Below are 23355 nucleotides of genomic sequence, written 5' to 3'. Positions count from 1 at the left end.
TTTAATTATTTATTTATTTTTCCCTTCCTGTTATGTTGCCCTCTGTGTTTCCAAGGCTTGCCACAGACTCGGCAGGGAGAGTGTTTCCTGGTGTTTGGAAACCTTTCTTCTTAAAATTCCCTTCCCGGGACGGGCTTCCCTTCCCGGAACTGAGCTCCCTTCCCACCTCCTTTGTCTCCTTTTTCGTCTTTTATATTTTTTCCTACCTGTTATTGAAGACAATGGTCTGCTTTTCTGGTTGCCTGATGTCCTCTGGCAGCCTACAGAAATTGTTTTGTGGAGTTTGCTCAGCACTGAAATGTTCTTTTGAGGAATTTGTGAGGGAGAAAGTGGTCTTCCCGTCCTATTCCTCTGCCATCTTAGGACTGCCCCCTGGAAAAGACTCTTGAGAGTCCCTTGGACTGCAAGGAGATCCAACCAGTCCATTCTGAAGGTGATCAGTCCTGGGTGTTCTTTGGAAGGAATGATGCTAAAGCTGAAACTCCAGTATTTTGGCCACTTCATGCGAAGAGTTGACTCATTGGAAAAGACTCTGATGCTGGGAGGGATTGGGGGCAGGAGAAGAAGGGGACAACCGAGGATGAGATGGCTGGATGGCATCACTGACTTGATGGACATGAGTCTGAGTGAACTCTGGGAGTTGGTGATGGACAGGGAAGCCTGGCATGCTGCAATTCATGGGGTCGCAAAGAGTCGGACACGACTGAGCGACTGAACTGAATTGACTGATACTGAGGAGAGAAAAGATTTGAAAAAATGGTATTGGATCCATTGAATGTCTGCATGGGAAAAAAGTGATCATTTACCCTTACCTCACAACACATACTAAGGTCATCTCAAGATGATTTGGAAATCAAGATGTGAAAGGCAAGGAATTAAAACATTTAGAAAATAATATGGGAGAGGATCTCTGTGATATGTGGTTACAAATTTAAAAAAAAGCTACAAAAATACTAAACATAAAGGAAAATATTGATTCTCTAACCACATTAAAATTGAGACCATAGGCTTGCCTTTAAGAGCATAAACATGTAAGACACACCAAGGAAAGATGTATTTACAGTGAATATAGCTGGTATACCTGAAATACATGAGTAATAATTATATATATATATATTTAACAAATCAGGAAATCTGGTGAAAAAATGTGGGCAAACACTTGAATAACCAACCACTGGTTATGTAAATGTCCTGTAAATATTGCAAAGTTGCTCAGTCTCACTAGAAACCGGCAAAATGATTGGTAAAGCTCCAATGCAGCATTAGATTTGCCTTTGTCAGTGAAACATCTCTCAATTTCTCATGGAAAACCCTGTATAAATATAATAGAAATTCTTCACACATTTTGATTCTCAGTGATTTTTTTTTTTTTTGTCTGCATTGGAGAAAGACGCTAACTAAAATGATCACAATGTCAAATAAGGTATCCTGTGGAAAATTCTCTACTATGATGAACTTTAGATAAACGGTTCCAGAAATAGAGTCATCATTACACTGAAGTTTACTCTGTAAATAGCTAAAGAAGGAGGTAAGCAAAGGAGTCAAACACAGAAAACAAATATTTTGATCCCAGAGGATTTTTAAAAGCATTTAGAGGCAGCAAGAACATTTTAATTTACTCTCCTCTTAATAAAATTCCCAAGGTATGGCATACTTTAGGGAAACAAATTCTCCCAGAACAAAAAATGATGTAACTACTTCTGAAAACCTTAATTCATGTGGAAAAATTTTTTTTCAGAGTGAAATCTTCCTACTTCCTTGGAGGAAAAACTAAGAAAGACTACAACCAAGTGACTGCTAGACAGTCGGACTTCCTCTCTATGCAAAGGCACAGGTCTGGGTGGGAAGATGAAATGCATGCTGGAAAAAGAGCACAGTTTGTACTCCAGTGTTAATTCTCTAAAGAAGAAAGGAACTCACTGACATGTAAGTTTAACTCACTTTTTAAACCTATTTCTGCTTCTCTATTTATCTTCGAATGTTCAAGATGAGTTAAATGGATTTATGGGAAAATAAGACTGACCAACATTTAAAATATTTTGTAGGTTTTCTAATGTCGAACAAACTCTTAGTTAAACCCGAATTTTCTCTCTAAAACATTTAAGCCGTATTGCTCTTTAGAACTGTATTTGATTTGCTGGCGTTTTATTCTAGCTTTTTTATGCCAACGTTCCTAAACTGAAAACCTGCAATTTCTTTTCATATGGATAATGTTATGCTTTTAAGGCATTTAAAGCTTTGTGCACTATCAATTTCTTGTTTTTTTCTTTTTCTCACTCTAGTGACTGAACTAACCAATGGCTGGTGAAAACTATACCAGGGTCACGGAGTTTATTTTCACAGGCTTAAAGTGCCATCCGCATGCGCAAGGCTTCCTCTTCTTGCTCCTCCTTCTTTTTTACCTTGTTACCATGACGGGAAATCTGGGCATGGTTACCCTCATCCGGATGGATCCCCGCCTGCACACACCGATGTACTTTTTTCTCAGTCACCTGTCCTTTGTGGATGTCTGCTTTTCATCCGTGGTTGGCCCCAAGATGCTCAGAGACTTCTTCGCTGAAAGGAAAGCCATTTCTTTCCTGGGCTGCGCCTTGCAGCAGTGGTTCTTTGGGTTCTTTGTGGCCATCGAGTGCCTTCTCCTGGCATCCATGGCTTATGACCGCTACGTGGCCATCTGTAACCCACTGCTATATTCAGTTGTCATGTCCCACAGGCTCTGCATACAGCTGGTGGTCGGATCCTATGCTGTTGGATTTCTGAACACCATGACCCACACAACAGCTGCTTTTTGACTTCCCTTTTGTGGTTCCAACATTATCAATCACTTCTTCTGTGACATGTCCCCGCTTCTCTCTCTGGTATGTGCTGACACGCGGATCAATAAATTGCTAGTTTTCATTGTGGCTGGATCTGTACTTGTCGTCAGCAGCCTGACTATATTAACCTCCTATTTTTACATCCTCATCTCTATCCTGAGCATCCGCTCTGCTCATGGGAGGCACAGGGCCTTTTCCACCTGCTCTTCCCATCTCACAGCTGTGTCCGTCTTGTATGGGACTCTCTTCTTTATCTACGTGAGGCCAGGCGCAGTTTTTTCTCTGGATCTCAATAAAGTGGTGGCAGTGTTCTACACAGCAGTGATTCCCATGTTGAATCCTCTCATCTACAGCTTGAGAAATAAAGAAGTGAAAGCTGCTATGTGCAGGATCGTCGCCAGGAGAAAGTTTTGCCTCAAAAGTTAAATTTCCATCTAAAGCAGAAAATAGATTAAAAAGTAAAGCTTCCAGACATGGTTAGACTATCTGACCATCATCCAAAGATGCTAAAAAATTTGCAGAATTTGGGGTGCTATCCTTCCATTCTTCTATATGATTTTTATTTTAGTACCTTTTTTTAAAAGCTCCATTTCACCATGTCCCTATTAGTGATAAAAATCCCCAATCACCCAGACTCAGAGCGATTCTTTCTCCTCAAATATCTTCATTGCTGAGAATATGACGGAATCTAATAAATGTTGAGGAAACCTAGTTACTAATGCTCTCACACTAGTTGGACCAACAGAAATGTCCAGATGAGGTGAGATTCTTTGGAACAGCAAACATTACCCCTATCCTTACATGTAGAGGTGAAAATATCAAACAGAACATTTACTTCTCTTACATATGCCTTTACAAAGTAAATAATGCTCCATACATTATATTTAGTATCTATTATGCTTATTTTCTTAATTCTTACCTTCCAAAAATACAATATCATGATCACTGAAAATAAAAAGAAAATGCAGCTAAGCAAGTGAAGAAAAATGTTAACCAAAACACAAAAGCAAAACAACAACAACAACAAGAACTCTTTAGTTTTCCAACTATTACGTTAGTATTAATATTCAGTTTTCCCTAGTTCTTTCAAATAAAGATAGAGATAGCTTACTACAGAAAGCAGAAATAAATTACAGAGAAGTGAATGAAAAAAATGAGAAAACTTCTAAAAAATCAGGAACGATGTGCTGAGAAGTTATTGGTAACTAAAATGCAGAAAATTTATTTCTTATTGTCTTGTTAGTATTTTTCTGTTATTCTTTTCAAACTAAAAAAATACAATAGAATGGAGATAAAAATTATGTCAACACCTTTCTGCTCCCCTCAACCTCAGAAGAATCCAAAGAGGAATTATATGAATTGCAATCATTTTCATAAAATTTAAGTGCATTTTGAAAAGTATCCATTTGGTATAAACTAAATTCTAACAACATCTATTTTTAGCCCTGATAGCTATTGGTGAATTAAAAATGTAAAATTTATCTCTAGGCTATACAGAGATCCACATATGAGTAGGGGAAACAAAACAAAACAAAAAACAGACATGCTTGAGTAGTGATGTAGGAAAGAAATAGGGTGTAGAATCTAACTCAAACCCCTGCCCAGATAAATATCTTGATGGGGTTGTTGGATAAGCAAATGATTTCTCAGGCAGTATGGATGAAAGGATAGTGTCACAATCCTTCTTCCTCAGACCAGAAGTTGTTGTATCTGCTTTGAACATTGCAACTATACTAAGAATAGCATGTTACAGGGACTGGACTGGGCATGGAGTGACTTGGGTTCAAGGGAAGTGAGCAGACTGTGGAATCAACTGGATACCAAGATGCGGAGCCAGTGTACAGGCTAGGAATAATGGCCTGCATTCAATGAAGCTGTTGCCTCTGCAGGAATGAGGCATGTACTCAATAGTCAGAGAGACAGAAATAGTGCTAGTAGGATGCTATTAAAAGGATCAGGATGTTAGCTCAGAAATTTCCTCCATTTAATTTCCATTATTTATTTATTGTAGAAACAATTAATTAGATGGAGGCTGGGATGAACCATTTCAGATGTGTATGTGTTTGCTGCTAATAGTGTAATGAGGTGACTTTTCTTTCTCTTGATGGAAAGAAAATTATCACTGTTCTGATCTGTGCCTTAGAGCAGAGGTTCTTGGGGTTCTTGCAGATGGTAAGTCGTTCCTCTAAACATCTATGGCATCTAAATATCTTCTGGAAACCAGAGCTCTATTTATTTGCTGAGCCACAAAGATGGTGTGTTATGGTGGTGGAGAGGGGTTTCTGCTCTTGGTTTTGTGAACACCATTATAGCTCATGACAACTGCTGATTTCCAATTATTCTCCAGGTCATTTCTAAGACATTGCCCTACTATTTGCCATCGAATGCTCTGACACTCCATCCAGTGTATTTTTACTCAAAAATATTTTTATTATGGAATGTTTACATTTAGAGAATAATATAACACAATGAGATCCTCTGTTCCCAATATCCAGGTTGTTGCTGTTTGTGTCTGGATTTATAGGTATGGTCTAGCCACCTGCGTGGGAAAGAAAGTTAAAAGGGGGCTTCCCTGGTGGCTCAGATGGTAAAGAATCTGCCTGCAATGCAGGAGCCCCTGGTTCCAACCCTAAGTCCTGAAGATAGCCTGGGGAAAGGAATAGCAACCCACTCCAGTATTCTTGCCTGGAGAATCCCATGGACAGAGGAGCTTGCTGGGCTGCAGTCCATGTACTCTCTGTTTACCTCCTTATGGCCACTGTGAGAATTCACTCAGCTGCTGGAGGGCACAGACTTTCACCCTTGCTTTTACCCTGCGTGATCTCTACACTGGATGAGAACTGCTTCTTTCTCTCTGACTTAGTCTTCCAAGGTTTCCTGACTTTCTCTAAAGGAGTGAAGCCTTTAACACTAAGGTCTCATCAACAAAAGGAATATTTAGAAAAAATAAGATTTTTCCCCTTAAGACCTAAACTCATATCCAATACAGGATATGGGGAAAAAAGAGCTTCCATGAAAATCAAGTGAACTGGGAATGTTCCTATGATTCTATACCATTTAGCAAGGATTCTGAATGAATGGGAAAAGGAGAGGCTGCTTGATCAGAATTTATGTTCCTGTCATTTGGACACCATGATTGCTTCTCACTTTCCTAGGAAAAGAATAAAGTTCAAACCCCATGCATCAAATCCTGCTGCCAAGAGATTGCTGTTAATCTTGACTTTGAACCACAAGCAAGAGTGCTATATTGCTTCAATGTTGTCTGACCATTTGTGACCCTATGTACTGTAGCCCACCAGGCTCCTGTGTCTATGGGATTCTCCAGGCATAAATACTGGAGTGGGTTGCCAGGCCCCGCTCCAGGGGATCTTCCACACCCAGGGGAAGAACCCATATCTTTTATGTCTCCTGCAGATGGGTTCTTTAGCAATAGCACCATCTGGGAAGCCCTTTGAACCACACACAATTCCTTAAAATACCTTTATTAGATCTCTGCACCAAAGAAAATTTCTGGAGCATTCCTTTGTTTTTTCCTGTCCCAATCTCTAATGAGTTTTTTCACAGTTGAATTTCTAATACTAATTTTGATGTTATAACATACTGTCACAAAACTGGTCTAATTAATCTATGATTTTGGACTAGAAGACATATATGGCAACATTAAAAAAGTCACCCAGAGACGAAAAATTACACCCAAGGTAAGAGAAACCCAAGTAAGACAGTAGATGTTGTGAGAGGGCATCAGAGGGCAGACAGACTGAAACCATAATCACAGACAACTAGCCAATCTGATCACATGGACCACAACCTTGTCTAACTCAGTGAAACTAAGCCATGCCATGTGGGGCCACCCAAGATGGATGGGTCATGGTGGAGAGGTCTGACAGAATGTGGTCCATTGGAGAAGGGAATGGCAAACCACTTCAGTTTTCCTGCCTTGAGAACCCCATGATCAGTATAAAAAGGCAAAAAGATAGGATACTGAAAGAGGAACTCCCCAGGTCGGTAGGTGCCCAATATGCTACTGGAGATCAGTGCAGAAATAACTTCAGAAAGAATGAAGGGATGGAGCCAAAGCAAAAACAATGCCCAGTTGTGGATGTGACTGGTGATAGAAGCAAGGTCTGACGCTGTAAAAGCCATATTGCATAGGAACCTGGAATGTCAGGTCCATGAATCAAGGCAAATTGGAAGTGGTCAAACAGGAGATGGCAAGACAGAACGTTGACATTCTAGGAATCAGCAAACTAAAATGGACTGGAACGGGTGAATTTCACTCAGATGACCATTATATCTACTAATGCGGGCAGGAATCCCTTAGAAGAAATGGAGTAGCCATCATAGTCAACAAAAGAGTCCAAAATGCAGTACTTGAATGCGATTTCAAAAATGACAGAATGATCTCTGTTTGTTTGCAAGGCAAACCATTCAATATCACGGTAATCCAAGTCTATGCCCTGACTAGTAACACTGAAGAAGCTGAAGTTGAATGGTTCTATGAAGACCTACCAGACCTTTTAGAACTAACACCCAAAAAAGATGTCCTTTTCATTATAGGGGACTGGAATGCAAAAGTAGGAAGTCAAGAAACACCTGGAGTAACAGGCAAATTTGGCCTTGGAGTACAGAATGAAGCAGGACAAAGGCTAATAGAGTTCTGCCAAGAAAACGCACTGGTCATAGCAAACACCCTCTTCCAACAACACAAGAGAAGACTCTACACATGGACATCACCAGATGGTCAACACTGAAATCAGAGTGATTATATTCTTTGCAGCCAAAGACGGAGAAGCTCTATACAGTCAGCAAAAACAAGACCAGGAGCTCATTGTGGCTCAGATCATGAGCTCCTTCTTGCCAAATTCAGAATTAAATTGAAGAAAGTAGGGAAAACCACTAGATCATTCAGGTATGACCTAAATTAAATCCCTTATGACTATACAGTGGAAATGAGAAATAGATTTAAGGGACTAGATCTGATAGACAGAGTGGCTGATGAACTATGGACAGAGGTTCGTGACATTGTACAGGAGAAGGGAGCAAGACCATCTCTATGGAAAGGAAATGCAAAAAAGCAAAATGGCTGTCTGAGGAGGCCTTACAAACAGGTGTGAAAAGAAAAGAAGTGAAAAGCAAAGGAGAAAAGGAAAGATATACCCATTTGAATACTGAGTTCCAAAGAATAGCAAGAAGAGATAAGAAAGCCTTCCTCAGTGATCAGTTGAAAGAAATACAGGAAAAGAACAGAATGGGAAAGACTAGAGATCTCTTCAAGAAGATTAGAGATACCAAGGGAACATTTCATGCAAAGATGGGCTCAGTAAAGGACAGAAATTGTATGGACCTAACAGAAGCAGAAGATATTAAGAAGAGGTGGCAAGAATACAAAAACCTACTACGTCTGAGTTATTTGGGTCCAGGTAGTTCTGGGTGAGCCTAAGGCTACAGGGACCTTCATGACTCACGTGTTCCCTAGGCCAAGTGAGATGACTCTGGGCCCCTCTGAAGCAATCTGGGAGGATAGCTACCTAAGAAAAAAGCCAGGGAATTCATTCACGGTCATCCAGTGACTACTCTGAGTCTCAGCAGTAATTGATGCAAACCCACAGTTCATCCTCCTCCCCTAGAAAGACTGACTCTTGCATCTCTGGGGAGCTAAAGTGATGCTAGAAACAGTGTAGGTCTTATAGGCTTAGAATTTGTTCATCTCATGTCTGGAGACTCCATCAGGGCAAACTATACCTCATTTTATGTCTCAATCAAAGAAAGAAAGATTTATAAACAATTTAAGAAAGAGTAATTGGTCAGGAAAGAGGATACAGTGCTTACTGTAAGTCCCTGAGCATCTGAAATATCTCTTGATGGAGAACCCAACCTTTAGAAAGGATTAGGGGCTCTTGGGTCTTCTTCAGGTGTTTGAAAATTCCCTGAAACACAGGGATTATCCGAGTAGACATTCTACTTTGTCAAGGCTGTGGAGGCTTTAAGTGGAGCTCATTCAAACAGTGGACCTTCCACCTAGCTGGAAGTGGCTCCCATCTGAACTCAGGGTGATGGGTCAGTGACTGCACCCTCCCAAATCTCACTTGAACCATTTCGAAGCCAAACATAATGGGGTTGAAGTCAGATATCCTGATGCCGATGGAGAGTAGATTTGTCTATATCCTTCACAAAAGATCGCGTTGAGTGTGACAAGTTTTGAGCCATCCTGGAGATTCCATAAATTACTTTCTTGGACCATGGTTTTTATCACTCTTTAAAAATGATGGGCAGTTTTCTTAAAAAATTGAGAGGCTATTTCAACTTGCTTGGGTTATTATACAATTTAGTGTAAAAATCCAACAAAAAACTAATAAGAATATAAAATATTTGTGACTAAAGTTTAAAAAAAAATATATTTTTTGTTGCCTAAGAAGAATAATAAAAGACACTTCTGGAGCTGGTACTTAAAATCACTCTAAAATATTTGGAAAATAGAACATGAAAGAGATAAAAATCACATGTAGTTGTAGTAGTCGCATAAACATATTTTCATATGTTTATTTCAGTTATTTCTTGTTTATATGTATTTGTATAGTATATGTAGAACTCAGAAATATATCGATGTATGCAATTCATTTTATGAGCTAATGGGATATTAAAAAACAAAAGTCCTTATATAATATGGTTGGTCTGTACAGAACATTTGTGTTAAAGCATTTGTTTATATTCTTCTAGTATCTTTCTGTGTAGGTACATGTACTATATGAAAAGATTTCTTATGGAATATTCTTTTGGAATATTCTTATGGAATATTCTTTAATCATAAATCCTAAATACTTTTAATTGGACTATTGTTACTAACTATTCTCAGTAGGAGTTTTAATTGCCAAAATAATTTATATGATTAACAAATACACTTGTGATGACTTATAATAATATGACGGTAGGTAGGCAGTATCCCAGGTTCTGAGGATTTATCTGTGAGCCACACAAGCAAAGACCCTTCCTACATGGAGCTTACATTCTACTGAGAGGAGAAAGAAAGAAAGTGAAGTCGCTCAGTCGTATCTGACTCTGTGACCCCATGGACTGTAGCCCGCCATGCTCCTCTGTCCACAGGATTCTCCAGGCAAGAATACTGGGGTGGGTTGCCATTTCCTTCTCCAGGGGATCTTCCCGACCCAGGGATCCAACCCAGGTCTCCTGCATTGCAGGCAGACGCTTTAACCTCTGAGCCATCAGGGGAGTAACGCATTGAGAGGAGAGAGGCTTGCAAATAAAGACAAATCAAACTGTGGCCAGTACTACTGTGAAAGAAGAGCATAAAGAGGTGGAGTGTGTCTTGCAGTGGAGGCAGGGTCATGCAGCTGGCTTGTCGTGGGGCTGGGGGTTCCAACTCAGATCCTCAGACAGTAAAGCTTACACTTCTAGCTATTGTATTAATGCCATCATCATACTCAGATCACTGAGGAAAAGCAATAGATGAGAAGTCAAACGGACCCCATCTACTTCTGCGGCAGAAACTACTGAAGAAACATCCCATATTTCATTCTGCCCATCTTTAACGGATGACCTATGTTTGGGTGGTGCGTTGAAGCCTGTGTGCATGTGCACCAAGTTGCTTTCATTGTGTCTGACTCTTCTCTGCCCGTGGGATTCTCCAGGCAAGATCACTGGAGTGGGTTACTATTTCCTTCTCCAGGGGATCTTCTCGGCCCATGGATTGAACCCGCGTATCTTATGTCTCCTGCACTGACAAGTGGGATCTTTACCACCAGCGCTACCTGGGAAGGCAGTATGAAAGACTGCGTTTCTCATCGTCCTTTGTAATTGGGTGTTGACACGTTACTAAGTCCTGACGGGTAAGTGGAAGATTTGTGAGGTACCTATAGGAAGTCTTCTTATACTTTCAGAGAGTGCCTTTCTTCTCAGCTAGCTCCCTTGTGCGGCTTTAATGATTGGAACTCGAGCAATCATTTTGGACCACGAGGAAGCATTCGCATCCCTGATACTTTGTACAACCGTATTAGTCCTATATTGTGGTAAAAATAAATTCCTTTAAATACTTTTTGAAAGTCACCTATTTTGAGTTTTATATCATAGGACTAGGCAATCCTGATTCAAATTAACCCAGATGCCTATTTTGGAGGCAGAGGTGGCAACAGCTTATCTGTACCATACTTTGGTTGACTGTTGACTTGGTTTTTAGGTTTAGTACATTAAAATAGAGTAATATTCAGAGAAGATAGTAAAGGAATAGTTTCTATTTACTGTCTCTCTCTCCAGTTGACACACTTCAAGAGAAACAAATGTTGATTTTGACCCAACTCGTGCTTAGTAATCTGGTGGCTGTGTCCAGAGTGTTGGGGTTTCCTCACTGGTTTCCTCCGCTGGAGCAAGTGCTTACATCAGTGATTAATTCGGGAGATGCAGGGTCTCATGATTGACAGCCTTATCAGGTCTAGGATGGACAAGTTATTTATAATAAAAGAGTAATTCTGTTGCCAAAGAAGGAAAAAGGGAGATCTGGTCAGACAGATAAACACATCTGAAATGAAACTTTGAGGCAAGAGAGAGGAAGGTTTAAAGAAGATATTTTGGTGAAAGAAAGACACCATTTTCACAATTTCCTATGCCAGAGCAATGTGAGAAACACTCTGAAAAAAAAAAAACACACCTCATTTTTAATGTGCTTAGATTTTTGTGTGTGCGAGAGGCAGAGAGACAGAGACAGAGACAGAAAGAGAGAAGTTAAATGGGAATGTCCCAGTTAATTTCAGGATATCCAAGTGAGACTACATGATGAAAAATTTAAAATAAGAAGCAGTATTTAGTATCACAGATAATTTAAACAAAAGATTTATTTTGCTCATCTGTGAAATGGGGACAACATTATGTGAGGCACTGGATGAATATAAAAATAAGTAAGAGATCATGAAAAAGTGCTCAGAAGATTGTAAGCAACATTTTACTATTTTTATTATCAATATTCTTTTTTATATAAAAACATTTATAGCACTATTGACTGCAGGTTTTGTTGATTTTTAAATTTGATTTGCAAAGTAAATGCAATAGCTTTCTTTTTTTAGACTTCAGTAAGATAATTTAAAAATTTTTTATTTTTGCAAATTAATTTATTTTAATTGGAGGCTAATTACTTTACAGTATTGTAGTGGCTTTTGCCATACATTCACATGAATCACCCATGGGTGTACAATATTCTTCAAGTTAATAAAAATTCCATATTATCATCTTTATAGGCATAAGACAAAATCAATTCTTAATTAAACTTTATAAAGTTTTAGTAGCCCAGGAAAAGAGGAATTCTTATTGATCGAATGTCCTGGAGAAACACTACTTCTTTAGTGTAGGGAAATATATGACTCTGAAGCAGTTTATTCACTAGAAATTTGTGAGCTCTATCTTAGGGTTCCCCAGTGGCTCAGCAGCAAAGAACCCACCTGGCAATGCAGGAGACATGCATTCGATCCAGGAATCGGGAGGATTCCTGGAAGAAGAAAATGGCAACCCACTCCAGAATTCTTGCCTGGGAAATCCCACGGACAGAGGAGCCCGGCAGGCTACAGTCCATGGAGTCGCAAAGAGTCTGACACGACTTAGTGACTAAACAACAGCAAATCTCTCTTAGGGTATTTTGAAAGAAATGTGACAAAACATTAGCTTCTAAGACTCATACTAGTCCTGCTCCAGCATCATGTTAATAAAGATTCCCTCAAAATGACCTTATTTTCTAAACTATTATAAACCCGATTTTAAATATTTAGTATTACAAAGAAAGATTCCCCTCCACCTTTTTATTCATCTGCTATTTAACAGGATCTCAGTGAAAACAGTGTACTGTAAGTGATAATGACTCAGTCGTGTCTGACTCTGTGACCCCATGGACTGTAGCCCACCAGGGTCCTCTGTCCATGGAGTTCTCCAGGCAAAAATACTGGAGTGGGCTGCCATTCCCTTCTCCAGGGGATCTTTCCAACCCAGGGATGGGACCTGTGTCTCCTGCATTGCCCGCAGACTTTTTGTCATTGAGCCACCAGGGAAGCTTCAGTGCATATAGAAAGCGTTAGTCACTCAATTGTGTCTGACTCTTTGTGACCCGTGGACTGTAGTCCCCCAGGCTCCTCTGTCCACGGAATTCTCCAGGCAAGAGTACTGAGGTGGGTAGTCATTCCCTTCTCCAGAGGAACTTCCTGACCCAGAGATTGAATCCGCATCTCCGGCATTGCAGGCAGATTCCTTACAGTCTGAGCCACCAGGGAAGCCCACTTTCTGCTGTATTGCCCCCATATTGAATATAGGGTGTGTTCAAATAAAGTGTAGGCAAGATTCTTAGTGAAGTAAGTAACATTGTTATAGTTCCTTTGCAAGGTGGTGTTAAACGTTGCCACGAGGTGGCAGCATCAGCTTATCAATCACAATAAAAGTGTGTTCACATTTCCTTCATTATTTTTTAAGGGTTTTTTTTTTTTTTTTTTTGATGTGGATCATTTTGAAAGTCTTTATTGAGTTTGTTACAATACTGCTTCTATTTTATGTTATTTTGGTTTTTTGGTCACAAAGCACAAGGGATCTTAGCTCCCTGACCAGGGATTGAACCTGCACCTCCTGCATGGGACCGGATACCACTGGATACCAGAGAAGTCCCATGTGCTAATTCAATTTACAAAGGATTCCATAGAGTTTCCTTGTGTAGCTTGGAACTAGAGAAAATGGAGAGCCTATATCCAGTTAGAAACAAATATAAAATTATCAGAAAATAGATCTCACTGGACTGACTGAGGTTATGGAGCAGAATTTTAATTGCACTTTCCCTTAACTGTTTTTTGCCGAGATACAGTCCACTTTGGGGACAGGACATCTTCAGTAAGAACACAGAGAAAATGACTCAACGAATTCGGGGGACTTGCAGCTAGTTGGCTAAGACTCTGTATGTGTTACAGTGGAGTCTTCCACACCTTCTTTCTGGAGGAAAGCAAAAAGCAAAATCAAATGACTATTGAAAATTTGGACCCATTCTATGTGTGAAGGTAAGGGAAGAGATGAAAGCTAACAAGCTTGATTTGTTTTTACTTTAGTTCTTTTTGCCATCTTTAAAGAAGAGGGACACCAGTGAAACGAAAGTTAAAAACTTCTAAATCATTATGTGTTCCTTTTCCTACCTGATTTTTAGCAAGTTCAGGAGAACATAAATGAAGTAAATCGAAAGCAAATTTCATATTTGACTCATGGCCACGATGGCATGACCCTTGTCTTTGATGGATGGTTGAGGAAGGTCTAAAAAGAGATAACCTAGGTAGAGAAAAGTTCAGGTTCTGCAGTTGGGTCAAAATATTATAACACGAGTATAAAACGGATCAGAGATGCCTTAGCAGCAGGAACAGGGGAAAAGAAAAGCCCTGAATTCAGTTCACATTCCAGTCTGAGCCATCTGGGTGATTTCCTTTCTCCTTGCTGAAAGAAGGTTATTGTGGGCTGTGGTGTTGTTATCCTAAGCACTCTGAACCCCAGAGTGACTTGAGTTTCTCATCCTGTGTGGTCTCACCTGTTGGATCACTGTAGTCTATTCTAGGCATCAAGCCACATCGAAAAACTGAGAAATTAAAATGTCATGCAGAAGGCTTGGGCAGGGGCTTCCTTGGTTGTTTAATGGTAAAGACTCCGCCTGCCAATGCAGGAGACACGGGTCTGACCTCTGACCTGGGGAGATCTAACATGCTGTGGATCAGCTTCGTGGGTGCTGCACAGCTATTGAGCCCGTGGTGGAGTCCGCACACTGCAACTGTCGCGCCTATGGGCTGCAGTCACTGAGGCCGAGCACTCTAGAGCCTGTGCTTAGCAACAGGAGAAGGACCAGTCCGTGGCTAGAGAGGAGCCTCCACCCGCCGCACCCAGGGAAAAAGCTGCTCAGCCGTGAAGTCCCAGCACGGCCTGTATAAGCGCTTGAGCAACTCAGGTTCAAGGAGATCAGCTGACTTAACCAAGGCCATTCTCACAGTGCATGAAAAAAGAATACATAGAGGGTATCGAGTTGGGCTAATTCAGGCTCTTCTCATGGTTTCTTCCATGTACCGTTTCCATAAAGTGATGCTTAAACTCAGCATTCTAGTATCCTATGGGCTTCCCACTAATGACCATTGGCTGTAACCTCAAGAAAAGTAAAGAAGGCTTGAGCAGGTTTAGCAACAAAGACTGACGACAGGAGTTGATGCGCTTTCGGCAAAGGGCAAACGGAAGACTGAGATGAGGTGCCTGAGTGATCCTGGAGAAAGTGTCAACAAGTGGTGGGTGTGACAGGTGGACGGCTTGATGGCCCATCCTACCTTTCTCTTTAATTTCCCTAAAGTGAAGAATATCATGCAAGCTATATTATTGGGCCTCAGAGGTATAGCCTTGCTGAAGTTGAATAATAAATTTCAAAATAAAAAGTGAAGGAAAAGTGCTTAGCATAAGTGTGATGTTGAACTCCAATATTCCTGGGCAAATAAAAATTTAAAGTATGTGCAGTTTTCTGAGCACTTACACATCAACCCTCTCATTCTAAGTGAGTAAGAGTTCTGAGAGGTCAAGTTACAGGGGTTTCAGCCACATTGAATGAATGAAGCAACTCAGGTTCAAAGAGATCAGCTGACCTAACCACGGCCATACTTACAGTGCATGAAAAAAGAATACATAGAGGATATAGAGTTGCGCTAATTCAGGCTCTTCTCATGGTTTCTTCCATGTACTGTTTTCATAAAGTCATGCTTAAACTCAGCTTTCTAGTATCCTATGGGCTTCCCACTAATGACCATTGGCTGTAACCTCAAAAAAATAGGAAGCCAAAATGTGTTTTGTGTACTCCTATTGCAATGTACATGTTTAACCTCTTTAAGATGAAAGGATTTTTGAAGACGCAGGAGACATTGTTACAGTGTGAAAAAAGAAAGATTACAGTCTGCTTTGACAGGTAATACTTGATGCTCACTTCTGCCGGTCACTAGTATAGGGAAAAGGATTAAACTTTTATTTTGCTCCTATGTAAAAGGAAATATGATGTTTAGCCTGCAGGTTTGTTAAAGACAGCATGTAAGGCACAAATGCCAATAATCAGTCTGCACTTACTGGAAACTCAATAATACTCGGTTAGATGTTTGCACGCGTTAACTCATCTAATCCTCACAGCAATTTACAAGGTAGGTATTACTATTATTACTCCTATTTCACAGGTGAAGAAAAGTAACTTTCCTAGGGTCAGAGCACTTGCAGAACATGCGCTTAGGCTTAAGCTGTAATCCCGAGGTGCACAGAACATGGCCTAACACGGGGCAGCTGCTCATTCTTCTCGGCTTGTTTCATTTCACTCTCCTACATCACTTCACCAGGCGCATACCCACCTGGTGAGCTCAGGAAAATGTCACTGAAGTTGGAATTACCGGACACTTATTCTAGAATTTTCTCTGCTATTGGTAATGGGAATTTGAGTTTCTAAGCTGTGGTTTTCTCACCCATATATTGATGGATTCCTAGGGAACCTTGTAATATTATAGCTTCAAATCTGATCCTTTGCCCCGGCCTCATTTCACTTCTGTTTCCTTAGCCACAGCACGCAACTAAAAGTCATATGCTCTCCTCAGTTCCGTTCAGTTCAGTCGCTCAGTCGTGTCTGACTCTTTGCAACCCCATGAATCGCAGCACTCCAGGCCTCCCTGTCCATCACCAACTCCCGGAGTTCACTCAGACTCACGTCCATCGAGTCAGTGATGCCATCCAGCCATCTCATCCTCTGTCGTCCCCTTCACCTCCTGCCCCCAATCCCTCCCAGCATCAGTCTTTTCCAATGAGTCAACTCTTCGCATGAGGTGGCCAAAGTACTGGAGTTTCAGCTTTAGCATCATTCCTTCCAAAGAAATCCCAGGACTGATCGCCTTCAGAATAGACTGGTTGGTTCTCCTTGCAGTCCAAGGGACTCTCAAGAGTCTTCTCCAACACCACAGTTCAAAAGCATCAATTCTTCAGTGCTCAGCTTTCTTCACACTGCAACTCTCACATCCATACATGACTACTGGAAAAACCATAGGCTTGACCAGACCAGACGAACATTTGTTGGCAAAGTAATGTCTCTGCTTTTGAATATGCTATCTAGGTTGGTCATAACTTTTCTTCCAAGGAGTAAGCGTCTTTTAATTTCATGGCTGCAATCACCATCTGCAGTGATTTTGGAGCCCCCCAAAATAAAGTCTGACACTGCTTCCACCATTTCCCCATCTATTTCCCATGAAGTGATGGGACCAGATGCCATGATCTTTGTTTTCTGAATGTTGAGCTTTAAGCCAACTTTTTCGCTCTCCTCTTTCACTTTCATCAAGAGGCTCTTTAGTTCCTCTTCACTTTCTGCCTAAGGGTGGTGTCATCTGCATATCTGAGGTTTTGATATTTCTCCCGTCAATCTTGATTCCAGCTTGTGCTTCTTTCAGCCCAGCATTTCTCATGATGCACTCTGCATATAAGTTAAATAAGCAGGGTGACAATATACAGCCTTGACGTACTCCTTCTTCTATTTGGAACTAGTCTGTTGTTCCATGTCCAGTTCTAACTGTTGCTTCCTGACCTGCATATAGGTTTCTCAAGAGGCAGGTTAGGTGGTCTGGTAATCCCATCTCTTTCAGAATTTTCCACAGTTTATTGTGATCCACACAGTCAATGGCTTTGGCATGCTCTCCTAGGGACTAGTTTATTTCTGGGTCCCCCTTTTGAAGACATGCTTACCAAATTTCTCTTCTCTTCTCCAGCGGAATCCAGAGTCTGTCTCCGGCTAATGAAAGCGACACGAGGGTCACAGAGTTCATCTTCAGAGGTTTGAATTTCAGCCCTCAATTGCAGGTCTGCCTTTGCCTGCTCCTTCTGAGTTTCTACCTCATCAACCTATCAGGAAACTTGGGTACGATTGTTCTGATACAGATGGATTCCCGCCTTCATGCCCCATGTACTTTTTCCTCAGTCATTTATCTTCCATGGCCATGAGCTTCTCTTCTGTCGTGAGCCCCAAGATTCTCTCTGACTTCTTTGTGAGGCGGAAAGGCGTCTCTGTCCGGGGCTGTGCTTGGCAACAGGGGTGCTTTGGGTTCTTCGTCATAGCAGAGTGTTTTCTCTGGCGTCCGTGGCCTATGGCTGCTGTGGCTACACCTGAAACCCACTGTTGTATTCTATCGCCATGTCCCAGAGACTCTGAGTCCAGCTGGTGGTGGGTCCCTATGTCACCGGGTTCCTGAACCCCACGATGCACACGTGATGCTTTTCGCCTTCCTTTCTGCAGCCCCGATGTCATCCACCACTTCTTCTGTGACTTGCCGCCTCTGCTTTCCCTTGTGTGTGCTGACACCACTCTCAACAAGAGGGTGGTTTTTGTCGTGGGTGGAGCTGTAGGCGTCTACAGTGACCTGACTCTCCTGGGCTCCTCCACTGACATCCTCATCCCCATCCTGAAGATCCGCTCTGCTGACGGGAGATGCGAAGCCTCCTCTACCTGCTCTGCACGCAGGACAGCCGTGTCTATCCTGTATGGCCCTCTTCTCTTTATTTATGTCCAGCCTAGTGCCTGCGTCTCCCTGGGTCTCGACAAAGGTGTCTGTGGTTTACAGTGCAGGCATCCCCATGTTGAACCCACTTACCTATTGCTTGAGGAATAAGGAGGTCAAAGATGCCATCCATAGGGCCGTGTTGAAAAGGACGTTTTGTAGGGCATAAATTCTTATCTAGAAAGGAAATTGGAGGAGAAAGCTAAAATGACAGACTGCAGGGGGGCGGTCCTAAGATGGCAGAGGAAGAGGACGGGGAGACCACTTTCTCCCTCAAAAAGTCATCAAAAGAACATTTCAATGCTGAGTAAATTCCACAAAACAACTTCTGAATGCCAGCAGAGGACATCAGGCACCCAGCAAAGCAGATCATTGGCTTCAAAAACAGGTAGGAAAAAATATAATAAGATGAGAAAAGAGACAAAGGAGGTAGGGAGGAAGCGCCGTCCCGGGAAGGGAATCCCGTCCCAGGAAGAGACTCTTAAGAAGAGAAGTTTCCAAACACCAGGAAACATTCTCGCAGCCGAGTCTGTGGCAAGCTTTGGAAGCACAGAGGGCAACATAACAGGAAGGAAAAATAAATAAATAATTAAAACCAACAGATTACGAGCCTCACAGTAACTCCCCCCAGCGGAAAAGCAGCGCAGACGCCTGCATCTGCCACTAGCAAGTGGGGGCTGGGCAGGGAGGATCAGGAGGCGCAGCCAGCAGTGCTTTTTAAGAATTGGGCTGCAGGAGGCGTGGGCTGCAGTGCTTTTTTGAGAATTGGGCTGGAACGCCCCGCCCGTGGACAGAGCGAACTAACTTGGGCTAGCAAACCAGACTGTGGGATAGCTACCAGGCGAAACGCTCGAACATAAGACACCGCCAGGACCGAGCACAGAACAAAGGACAGATCAGAAATAGCCGGCTGCATACCATCCCCCTCCGGTGACAGGAAGCCAGAGCCTAAGGGCTGGAAGGGGGCAATCGCAGCCCAAGAGAGACATTACTTACCAAAATGCAAGCAGGCTTCTTTGTTAACTAAGACTTCTGGGGGTTCTGGGCAGTCATCACCCGCCTGAGAAGGAATGCCAGTGGTACACTCAGAAAACTGAGCAACAGGGAAAGGCCATAGTCACAGCGATTGCGCTCGCCAAACTCCTGAGCTACTCGGACCTGGGAAGGGCACAAAACGCAGGCCCAACCAAATCTGCGCCTCTGAGGGCTTCCTGAGGGCCGAGCCTGAGCGGCTTAGACTGGGGAGGTGCATGAAGCCTAGGGCCGGCCTCAGACTGTTACCCAGTGGAGCTAGGTAGAGCCTGAGCGGTGTGCACCATGAGCAGGGGCAGGCCCAGAGTGGATGAGACACTGCAAGCACACACCAGTAATATTTATTTGCAGCATCCCTCCCTCCCCACAGCATGACTGAATAGTGAACCTAGTTGTCCACCACCGCCCTCCCTGTGTCAAGATGGAAATCAGACACTGAAGAGACCAGTAAACAGAGGAAGTTAAACAGAGGGAACCGCCTTGGAAGTGATCCCACACAGCCCACAACACCAGAGAAAGGGCCGGATATACCTTTACTACTTTTACAATCTTTTTTTTTTTTTTTTTTTTGAGTTGATGGGGTTGCGTGATTGTTTTTTCTTCTTTTTTTTTTTGTTTTTCCTGTTTTTTTTTTTTTTAACTTTCTTAAATTTTTAAGTACTCTATTTCCCTAATTATTATTTTTAATAATTCTTCTGGCTTTGTTTTTTGTTTGTTTGTTTGTTTGTTTTTTCTTTCTTTTTTTCCTCTTCTTCTTCTTTTCTTTAATATTGTAGTTTTGAAAATCCAATCTCTACTCCAGAGTTTTAATCTTTGCTTTTTGGTATTTGTTGTCAATTTTGTACATGTCAAAACCCAATCTTCAGTACCCAATTTTACCTGAGAGTGAGATTACTGGCTTGACCACTCTCCCCTCCTTTGGACTCTCTTTTATCTCCACCAGGTGTCCTCTGTCTCCCCCCTCCCCCTTCTCTTCTCTACCCAACCCTGTGAATCTCCGTGTGTTCCAGACGGTGGAGAATACTCAGGGAACTGGTTACTGGCCAGATCTCTCTCTCTCCCTTTATTTCCCTCTTTTATCCTCCTGGCCACCTCTGTCTACTTCCTCCCTTGCCTCTTCCCTGTATAACTCCATGAACACCTCTGAGTGGTCCAGACTGTGGAGTGTACATAAGGACGTGATTACTGGCTTGTTTGCTCTCTCCTCTTTTGATCCCACCTCATCTCATTCCAGTCACCTCTAACTACCCTCTCCCTCTTCCCTCCTTCGTGTAACTCAGTGAACCTCTATGGGTGACCCTCAATGTGGAGAAACCTTTCATCTTTAACCTAGATGCTTTATCATCAGTGCTCTATAGATGGAGAAGTCCTGAGGCTAGGGTAAAAATAAAACTGAAAACCAGAAACAGGAGGCTTGAGTCCAAATGCTAAGAACATCAGAGAAATCCTGAATCCAGGGAACATTAATCAATAGGAGCTCATCAAATGCCTCCATACCTACACTGAAACCAAGCACCACCCAAGGGCCAACAAGTTCCAGAACAAGACATACCACGCAAATTCTCCAGCAACGCAGGAACACACCCCTGAGCTTCAATATACAGGCAGCTCAAAACTACTCCAAAACCATTGATGTCTCACAACCCATTACTGGACAATTCATAGCACTCCAGAGAGAAGAAATCCAGCTCCACCCACCAGAACTCCAACACAAGCCTCCCTAACCAAGAAACCTTGACAAGCCACTGATACAACCCCACCCACAGTGAGGAAACCCCATAATAAACAGAACTCCACAGAATATAGAAAGGCCACCTCAAACGCAGCAATATAACCAAGATGAAGAGACAGAGGAATACCCAGCAGGTAAAGGAACAGGAGAAATGCCTACCAAACCAAATCAAAGAGGAAGAGATAGGGAATCTACCTGAGAAAGAATTCCGAATATTGATAGTGAAAATGATCCAAAATCTTGAAATCAAAATGGAATCACAGATAAATAGCCTGGAGACAAGGATTGAGAAGATGCAAGAAAGGTGTAACAAGTACCTAGAAGAAATAAAAAAGAGTCAATATATAATGAAAAATGCAATAAATGAGATCAGAAACACTCTGGAGGCAACAGATAGTAGGATAACAGAGGCAGAAGATAGGATTAGTGAAATAGAAGATAGAATGGTAGAAATAAATGAATCAGAGAGGAAAAAAGAAAAATGAATTAAAAGAAATGAGGACAACCTCAGAGACCTCCAGGACAATATGAAATGCTCCAGCATTCGAATTATAGGAATCCCAGAGAAGAAGACGAAAAGAAAGACCATGAGAAAATTCTTGAGGAGATAATAGTTGAAAACTTCCCTAAAATGGGGAAGGAAATGATCACCCAAGTCCAAGAAACCCAGAGAGTTCCAAACAGGATAAACCCAAGGCGAAACACCCCAAGACATATATTAATCAAATTAACAAAGACCAAACATAAAGGACAAATATTAAAAGCAGCAAGGGAAAAACAACAAATAACATACAAGGGGATTCCCATAAGGATAACAGCTGATCTTTCAATAGAAACTCTTCAGGCCAGGAGGGAATGGCAAGACATACTTAAAGTAATGAAAGAAAATAACCTACAGCCCAGATTACTGTACCCAGCAAGGATCTCATTCAAATACGAAGGAGAAATCAAAAGCTTTACAGACAAGCAAAAGCTGAGAGAATTCAGCACCACCAAACCAGCTCTCCAACAAATACTAAAGGATATTCTCTAGACAGGAAACACAAAAAGGGCATATAAACCTGAACCCAAAACAATAAAGTAAATGGCAATGGGATCACACTTATCAATAATTACCTTAAACATAAATGGGTTGAATGCCCCAACCAAAAGGCAAAGACTGGCTGAATGGATGCAAAAACAAGATCCTTATATATGCTGCCTACAAGAGACCCACCTCAAAATAAGGGACACATACAGACTGAAAGTGAAGGGCTGGAAAAAGATATTCCACGCAAATAGAGACCAAAAGAAAGCAGGAGTAGCAATATTCATCTCCAATAAAATAGACTTTAAAACAAAGGCTGTGAAAAGAGACAAAGAAGGCCACTACATAATGATCAAAGGATCAATCCAAGAAGAAGATATCACAATTATAAATATATATGCACCCAACATAGGAGCACCGCAATATGTAAGACAAATGCTAACAAGCATGAAAGGGGAAATTAACAATAACACAATAATAGTGGGAGACTTTAATACCCCACTCACACCTATGGACAGATCAACTAAACAGAAAATTAACAATGAAACGCAAACTTTAAAAGAGACAATAGACCAGTTAGACCTACTTGATATCTATAGGACATTACACCCCAAAACAATGAATTTCACCTTTTTTCTCAAGTGCTCACGGAACCTTTTCCAGGATAGATCACATCCTGGGCCATAAATCTAACCTTGATAAATTCAAAAAAATCGAAATCATTCCAAGCATCTTTTCTGACCATAATGCATTAAGATTAGATCTCAATTACAGGAGGAAAACTATTAAAAATCCCAACATATGGAGGCTGAACAACACGCTTCTGAATAACCAACAAATCACAGAAGAAATCAAATTATGCATAGAAACGAATGAAAATGAAAACACAACAACCTAAAACCTGTGGGACACTATAAGAGCAGTGCTAAGAGGAAAGTTCATAGCAATAGAGGCATACCTCAAGAAACAAGAAAAAAGTCAAATAAATAACCTAACTCTACACCTAAAGCAACTAGAAAAGGAAGAAATGGAGAACCCCAGAGTAAGTAGAAGGAAAGAAATCTTAAAAAATAGGGCAGAAATAAATGCAAAAGAAACAAAAGAGACCATAGCAAAAATCAACAAAGCCAAAAGCTGGTTCTTTGAGAGGATATATAAAATTGACAAGCCATTAGCTAGACTCATCAAGAA

The 23355-nt window shown here is 41.4% G+C and overlaps 1 protein-coding gene and 1 pseudogene across 1 annotated transcript; both read left to right on the top strand.

Annotated features, from left to right (window-relative positions):
• Positions 1-2297: 2297 nt before the first annotated feature.
• Positions 2298-3242, top strand: LOC128060749 (olfactory receptor 1009-like). The gene is given in 1 exon segment (XM_052653129.1): positions 2298-3242. A coding segment is annotated over 1 exon segment (945 nt).
• A 12425-nt stretch (positions 3243-15667) lies between these two features.
• On the top strand, positions 15668-18542 carry LOC128059981 (olfactory receptor 1009-like; annotated as a pseudogene).
• Positions 18543-23355: the final 4813 nt, after the last annotated feature.

The sequence above is a fragment of the Budorcas taxicolor genome, chromosome 15, assembly GCF_023091745.1.
Source record: "Budorcas taxicolor isolate Tak-1 chromosome 15, Takin1.1, whole genome shotgun sequence".
In the NCBI taxonomy this organism is placed as follows: domain Eukaryota; kingdom Metazoa; phylum Chordata; class Mammalia; order Artiodactyla; family Bovidae; genus Budorcas; species Budorcas taxicolor.
The sequence above is the reverse complement of the archived record's forward strand: the minus strand, read 5'-3'. Positions and strand labels throughout refer to the sequence as shown.